General features: G+C 38.9%; 1 protein-coding gene across 2 annotated transcripts; it reads left to right on the forward strand.

The window, feature by feature from the left end:
* The first annotated feature begins 218 nt into the window (after positions 1-218).
* LOC121932565 lies at positions 219-7,101 on the forward strand. 2 transcript variants are annotated; one of them, XM_042471266.1, is made up of 4 exons: positions 219-287; positions 2,262-2,504; positions 4,722-4,773; positions 5,696-7,101. In XM_042471266.1, exon 4 carries the CDS (start codon positions 5,708-5,710, stop codon positions 6,716-6,718), a length of 1,011 nt encoding a protein of 336 aa, XP_042327200.1. In that variant the 5' UTR covers positions 219-287; positions 2,262-2,504; positions 4,722-4,773; positions 5,696-5,707; the 3' UTR covers positions 6,719-7,101. The 2 variants fall into 2 exon arrangements, with proteins under 2 accessions (XP_042327200.1, XP_042327201.1); XM_042471267.1 differs by lacking the exons at positions 219-287; positions 4,722-4,773 and having other exon boundaries at positions 2,261-2,504.
* The last annotated feature ends 568 nt before the right edge of the window (positions 7,102-7,669 follow it).

Here is a 7,669-nt window from a genome sequence, read left to right on the forward strand (position 1 = left end):
TTTTTGCATCTGCATCTATAGCTTATGCTACAGCTTCTTTCGCACAGTTAGTCTCAAAGGTGCTGCAAGATCTCTCTATATACTGATATTCCAGACTTTTTAACATGGCTATGTCTCTGAATCCTATGAATGCTATCATTATAGATGGGGCTGTTATTGTTGTTGCTGTTTAATTATTTTGCATTTTACTAATTTATTCCCATGCCTTTCTTTCAGTAAGGCCAAAATGGTGTACCTGTACTTGGGTCTCCTTCTCTGCACTGTACCCTTGCAACCACCCTGCAAAGGTAAGACAGACTGTGAAAACATGACTGGCCAAAGGTGTCCTCAGTGGATTTCATAGCTCAATGGAACTTCAAACTGGATCTTCCAAGTTCCAGTTTCACACTATAAATATACTGTCTTTTTGGGGAGAAGATGTGATGGCTGGACTGTTAAAAGAAAAACAACTACTGAAGTTAGTACAGTATATAGACCCAGAAGATTGTGTACATGATACCCAGGTCATTCCAAGGCAACAAAATGAAAAGAAAGGAAGAGAGATGATAGAAGGAATGTACCAGTAGAGCCAAAGAATTCTCTAAAATGGATTGTAACCACTTCCTTGCAGGGATTTTATATGATTCATGCTTTTCAAATAGACAAAAATATGACTCTCCAGAAAACAAGAACCTCTGAAGTGCTGAAGCTGGTATATATAATGGAGAAGTCTAAGAACCACAGATTATCTTAAAGCCAAAAGGGATTCTGGTGATGATTGAGAGGAAAGTGAATTAGAACTCATGCATATACAGATGGAAAAATACAGCCTTCTATTATGAAAATCACTTTCACAACAGGAATGATAACTATGATTCATTCAGAAGACAATTGTTCCACTAGAATCATTCCACTGGTGACCACTAACCCTTGCTTTTGGCAACATCACGACTGCATTAAATGCACTAATTGTATTTTAATTCAGTTATGGGATGCCATTTCATCTTAATGTGCAAAATGATGGTGCAGTATTAGATACAAAATTATTCTCTGAATGTGGATCATCATAAAGGCAAAACAGCACTGTTTACAACTATGGAAGATTAAAACAAATAAATAAAAATCCAGTCATGTTTGCAATCTAACTTTTGATTCTGTGTGGGAGTATAGGAACATAGAAATATAGGGATGTTTATTTCCTCTATATTCAGCACATAGAGGAAATAAACACCCCTATATTCCTATGTTCCTATACTCCCACACAGAATTAAAAATCTAGATTTCATAAATGACTGGATTTTGAATTCAGCATGCCATAGAAACAGACCTTTACAGAAGGTTTATAAAACTGTAATTGCCTACATGTCATTTTTCAGTGCATTCTGATCTGAGATGCTGTAAACTAGAAATAAAACAGGATTTTAAAGGGATTTACTTAAATATATTACATTTTTTTTTTTGGTAAATAGGAAATCAAATGGCTGTAAGCATTCTCATTTCATAATAGACACTAACTATTTTGTTAGATGCTGCCCTGTGGGGGGTGGGGGGAGCAACTGTGAGAGGCTTCTGATATTGCTTCAAGGAGAAAAGTTGTTGTGTGACTTAAAGTCATTTCCAACATGGCGACCCTGTGGCGAATCTATCACATGTTTTTCATGGCAAGATTTGTTCAGAGGGGATTTAACTTTGCCTTCCTGTAAAACTGAGAGAACGTGACTTGCCCAAGGCCACTGAATGGGATTGCAGGGCTGAGGAGGGATTTGAACCCTGATCTCCAGACCTGGTCCAATGCTCAAACCATTACACCACACTGGCTCTCACAAAGAGGAAAGAATGATTGTTAAATGTTAGGCACAAAAAATGTAGAGGAGAAGCATTAGATAATTAGGGTTCAATGTTTGCCATTGATACTGAACTTTGGGTTGTCAAATGCTGTTGAATTACAGCTCCCATGTTCACCGATAGCAAAATCAGTGGTCAAGGATGAGGGGATTTGTAGTCTGACATCTGAGAACCCAAGACTAACAACCATTTGTTAATTACTTCAATAACCAAACAACTTTGGTAAAACACATACAACACAGTCTTTGGAATAGTTACTTTTCTGGGCCAACAGAAAATACATGTGTCAAAATGGTTTTATTGACATGGATCAAAACAACTGCTTATGTATTTGGACCCACCTTGAGTTTGTGGCAATGGATGTTACAACAGGCTAATATCACTGCTAATGTCTCTTAACTGAAGTTAACAACTGATCCTTCCTTGCTTCTTTGTAGGTGGGCTGTCATGTGGCTGGGTATCTCCTTGGAGAAGCAAAACATCCTTTCTGTATCTGAGGGAAAGTTCCTCATTTGTCCTATCTCTTTCGTTTCTCCCTTTCCCCTTTTTTTCTGGCTTTAAATAAGGTCAGAGTATTGGAATTCCCTCAGCATATAAACAGCAAAAGGTTTTGCTCACTCATCACTGCTCCTGAGGGTTCAGAGAAGACAGAGCGAGACCAGCACTTAGAAAGGACAGAAGTAAGTAATGGAGAAGCCTTGTTTAGAGTCCTCCTAATTCAGGCAGATGGGTATGGGACAAGGATATTATCCTGTGCTCAATTCAAAGCAAAAGAATTGTTTTGGTTAAAAACACAACGAAGGGAAGGTGGGATTTTAAAAGCCCCTTTTTTTTTTTGGAAGGACGTGTGTTGGCGAAAAGCGGATTCAACTGTGATCTTAAACATCCATATTTGATAGTCAACCCCACTGGCATCAATCAGGTTGACTTTGGTGTAAACTTGAAGATTCCTGATTGAGAACTGAGCTATATCTAATTATCTGTCCAATTTGCATGGGATATATTTCATTTTGCTTTCAGGGGCCTGGGACATTTTCATTCTGAGTCTTTCTTCCAGATCTGTATTTTTGTGAGACCTATGGGACAAGATAACACATATATAGGATTATAGTTAGTCTGAGGTACAATACACAAAACAAACATTCTGAAATCATGAAGGTAAAATAGGGTTCGGGATCTCTGTTTTCATTTTCCTGTGAAAATATGTAGTTTTCATGTAAGATGTCCTTGTGAGATTTTTTTTTAACTGAGGAAAAAAATAGCACCCATGAGGTTTTCCTGAAGTTGTGATCTCTCTGCGGAAGACTCTACTACTTAGTACAAGAGTGAACAGCATTGGATTAAAATGACTGTGCATACATGCCTTCAAGTTGTCTGTCAGCTTACGGCAGCCTCATAAATTTCCATAGGGCTTTCTTAGGCAAAGAATGCTTAGAGATGGTTTTGGCAGCTCTTTCCTCTGAAATAATATACCTCTTGTAAAATTTAGTTGATTATGTACAGGCTACTCAAGAAAGGTTGCATCCTGGAAGTGGAACAGGTTTAGGATCATTTTTTGGGAGTACCAAATAGAGGTCACAGCTAGTCAAAATGGAAAAGAATTTCAGCAATGAGAATGAGGCAGATCATTTGAATGGACTTGGAAGACAGCGTAAAAACACACAAGTTCAGCCTTGAAGATGTTGCACAAATATAACTGGCAATCTCAATTCATCATCTGTAAATTGACATTAGAGCAACCTACATCACAAAGATTGTGAAGAGGAACTGGATAAGATATATTAGGCTTTTGAACACTAAGAGCTAGGTCTAGACTTAGGTTGCATCTACACTGTAGAAATAATGCAGTTTGATACCAGTTTAAGTGCTGTAGCTCCATCTTACAGAATCCTGGGATTTGTAGTTTTGTGAGACCAATACTGTTTGGCAGAGAAGACCTTGCAAAACTACAAATCCTCCAGGATTCCATAGGATGGTGATACAGCACTTAAAGCGGTGTCAAACTGCATTATTTCTACAGAGTAGATGCACCCTTAGTCATGCAGAACAGACCCATTGAAATCAAGGGAGCTAAATTCAGTCATTTTCATAAACTAGTAGTTTCAGTTGGTCTACTCTAAGTATGACTAAATCTAAATCTAGGTGTTAAACCTTTGTAATGCATTAAAATACATGGTAATATGTGATTTTAATAAAAGGACAGACAAAGCTTGAAAAAAAGGCAGCTGTTTTCCCAAGTAACAAGTCTGTTTTTCATGTTCAAAGAAAATGCAAAATATGAATAATAATAAAAAAGAGATGTAGCAGGGAAAGTAATTTCCAATACATAGCTGATAGCTTTCAAGATTGTACCTCAGCTGTGGAGAAGGGAACACTGGAGCCTGAATCTCTGTATTATGAATTTTTCCATTTCTATATTTCCTATCCCTTTTGTTTTTGGAATAGATCCTGATATACTACTTAACAAGATAATGGAATATGTGATGGCATATTCATTTCACAAGTAAGCATAGGTCTTCCCAGACAATTTATTTTCCCATTCCAGTAGGGAAAAAAGAACAATTATTAAGGATGTGGGTAATCCAGATATCTTTCCTTGAGAAAGAACTTGCAGCAATGTGATCCCCTCCCCACAACTGGTATATCCTTTGCTATTTTGAGTGCTATGTGCGGTGTAGTTGTGCAAATGGCAGAGATCCTTGCTGGATGGTGATGTGACAAATTCAAGGAGGATGGACTTGATTTTCCCGCTTGTGTGGCTATGATATCCTGTGAATTATTTGCTCTTCTTGAAAATGCTACATGAGTAGATTTCTCAGTGCAAAAGAATTCTACATCTTTCTATATAACTGGAAACTTCACTTGCTGACTGATTTCCCCCCCTTCTTTTTCCCAAGGAGCTGTCGTTATTTGCATCTTAATTAATTTTTCAGGATTTGCTGCCTCCAGGTAACATTTTTTAAAACTTTGTATGTCATTGTTATCCAATGAGTCATACTAAAGACAGGGATGCACATCCTGGACTATTCTCAAGCCAAATAATTATGGAATAATTCCCTCACAATACTTTGGGACATTTGAATATCTGGAAAAGGCTGCACACAGTTCTTCCTTGATAAGATTTTCCAGCTGTTGGACAGTCCTTTTTTTTTGGGATGTGGAAACCAATGATTACAAATATTTGTTTCATCCCTAATGTAAAACTCTCACTTCTGGGGCCTGTTTTCAAGTCCCTATTTCTGTTCATGTGGACTTACTGGTATTTACTGGGTTTAACAAAAATGAGGAAACGGGGACAAAGCTTAAGACTGGGATCCAAGGCCAGTCATGTTAGTTTGGTTGCATCTACACTGCAGAATTAATGCATTTTTACACTAACTGTCATGGTTCAATGCTATGGAATTCTGGGATTTGCAGTTTTGCAAGATATTTAACCTTCCCTGTCAGAGTTCTCTGGTGGCACAACAAACTACAAATCCCAAGATTCCATAGGATGGAGCCATGAGAGTTAAAGTGGTGTAAAACTGCATCAGTTTTGCAGTGTGGCAGCAGCCTTTATCCTTTGAGGCAGAAAACTGCATAAGCACTTTCCTGATAATATGCACCAGTGATTAACCACTTCCTCTCTTTTCATAGCATCCAAAATTAGCTGCCTAATGGTAAGACCAATCATCAACCCTTTAAAATAGGCTAAAATATCAGAGAATAAAACCATTATAGGCAAAGTTATGAACAGGCAAGGAGACTATCTTAAGAATATTGTAGACTTGTTACAGACATTAAGGATATTGTAAGAAGGATACTACAGGTTGAAACACAATCTTGGAAACATAGAGTTATCAGACCCCCATCCCTCTTTTTTTCATTTCAGATTCTCAAGAAGATGACGAGTGTCCATGTAGCTTTGCTTGCACTTTTTTGTGTTCTGCCCTTCACTTTCTGCAGTTATGCCATTCATTATACAAGCTATGGGGGGATCTGTGGAGATTCATGTGGCTATCATGGTTATGACTACACCTGGTGCCAACAAAGTGGTGGAAGTGGGAAATCATGGGACTACTGTTCCTTAGAGGATGGCCTGGACTCTTCAGGCCAAGCCTGTGCCTCATCCTGTGACCTTTGGGGGGGCAACTACCGCTACTGCTACTTAAAAAATGGAAAATGGAATTACTGCGGAATGGTTGGGCAGACTGATTTCCTCGAATATTCCCAGGAGAACAACTTATGTATCAAGAACTGTCGGGCAATTCAAGGCTCTTTCCATTGTGAAACAATCCATGGCAGTCAACGCTGCTCTCCATTCCAAGACATCACTCCTACCGGTTTGCCTTGCCACAATAACTACCGTTGCGCCAAATATGGCCACTCGTCGTACCGCTGCCTTATTGATGACAACAAATCCATGTGGGATGTTTGTGGACAGAAAGGCCTGGATGGGTGTGTTTGGGTCACCTATGAGAGCAATTCTTCCCAGGTTGAGATCTGCACGCTTTCCAACACTCTAAAGGAAGGCAAGGTCATCTTCCGCAGGGAAATGCGAACCAACATGCTCCCTCCTACTAAGGAGGAATTCAAAAATGCTGTCCACCTTATTGATAAAATCACATCAGTCACAAGTCACCCTGACCTTGGGCCCCAGGCAACCACACACTTCTATAAGCAGGAGGATATCTTCTGCAAGGGTGTCAATTATACCAGTGTGGAACTGCATATAAGAATCTCAGAAGAAACCGCTGAGCCCATTGCCCATGTTGTCTACCCAGCATTCCTGAACTCTGCACATCTCTTGCGCTTAGCATTTTACACCAGCCTCCATAGCACTTTTTTCCCACCTGCCTATACCATTGCTATGTCTTTTGATGAGCCAATGTTGTGTTCTACTGATCATCAGTAAGCAATTGACTCAGCTGACTTGTTTGTACACATTATAGTGTGTTTCACACTTAGGCAGTTGCTGTTTTGCCACACTATCACCACTGTATTCACTTGTGGATGCTGTCCTTCCCCTCCCATTATTGCAATATTATGTGAAACTCTAAATCTTTTTGTTGTTGAGTTAGGTCCAACAACAATTGCCTTCTAGTAACAATATTACATTATGCTAATAAGCAGGCATTTCTCACAGCTGTAACTATGCTCAGAAGAGAGCACACAGTAAGACTTGTTTTAGATCAGTGGCTTTTGGGGGCATTGTTTGTAATCTCTTATAATCAAAAATACCTAGCATTAATGGAATTAATAAAATGTACTATTGCAGCATGAAACTGACTACTGAAATATGAGGCCACAATGCATTTTTAAAAAGAAGTAACTACTCTATGTGCAACATTCTTGATATGTTCTTCACACTGAACACCCTGAACATCCATGATTTTTTAATAGTACATCCAGCAATACATGTTGCAACAATTCCACATCATTGTTGTGTTCATGGTGGCTGTGACCAATTCATCAGCTGGGTTGCTAACCTTCCGGTAGCAGGTTTTTGCATATCTCACCAGGCCGGTCCTTAAATAACAGTCCTCTGCCAAAGCTGTATCTGGAGCTGTACTGCTTGATAGAAACTGCAAAACTTGTACTCCTTTGGCATAGATTTGAAGAGCCCACCTCCATGCCATGAAAAGATGGCACACTTTAGAGTTTATTACATGAAGCTAATAGAGCACAGTTACAGTAGGATTGATACTTATCACACACTTTGTGTCTCTCCTGTTTCTGCTTTGCTTTTCAATAATTGGTGGAGAGCACCTTTTCATTGATGGTTTCTCCACATTTTAGTTGGTTTTTATCAACTAAATATAGATGGTTTCCTCCCTGTAGTCTAAGCAATATGTTGCATGTTGTG

The sequence above is a fragment of the Sceloporus undulatus genome, chromosome 6 (genome assembly GCF_019175285.1).
Source record: "Sceloporus undulatus isolate JIND9_A2432 ecotype Alabama chromosome 6, SceUnd_v1.1, whole genome shotgun sequence".
Taxonomy (NCBI): Eukaryota; Metazoa; Chordata; class Lepidosauria; order Squamata; family Phrynosomatidae; genus Sceloporus; species Sceloporus undulatus.

What these genes read in the sequence shown, in the direction of transcription:
- LOC121932565 (XM_042471266.1), top strand. Translation starts at nt 5,708, where the DNA reads ATGACGAGTGTCCATGTAGCTTTGCTTGCACTTTTTTGTGTTCTGCCC.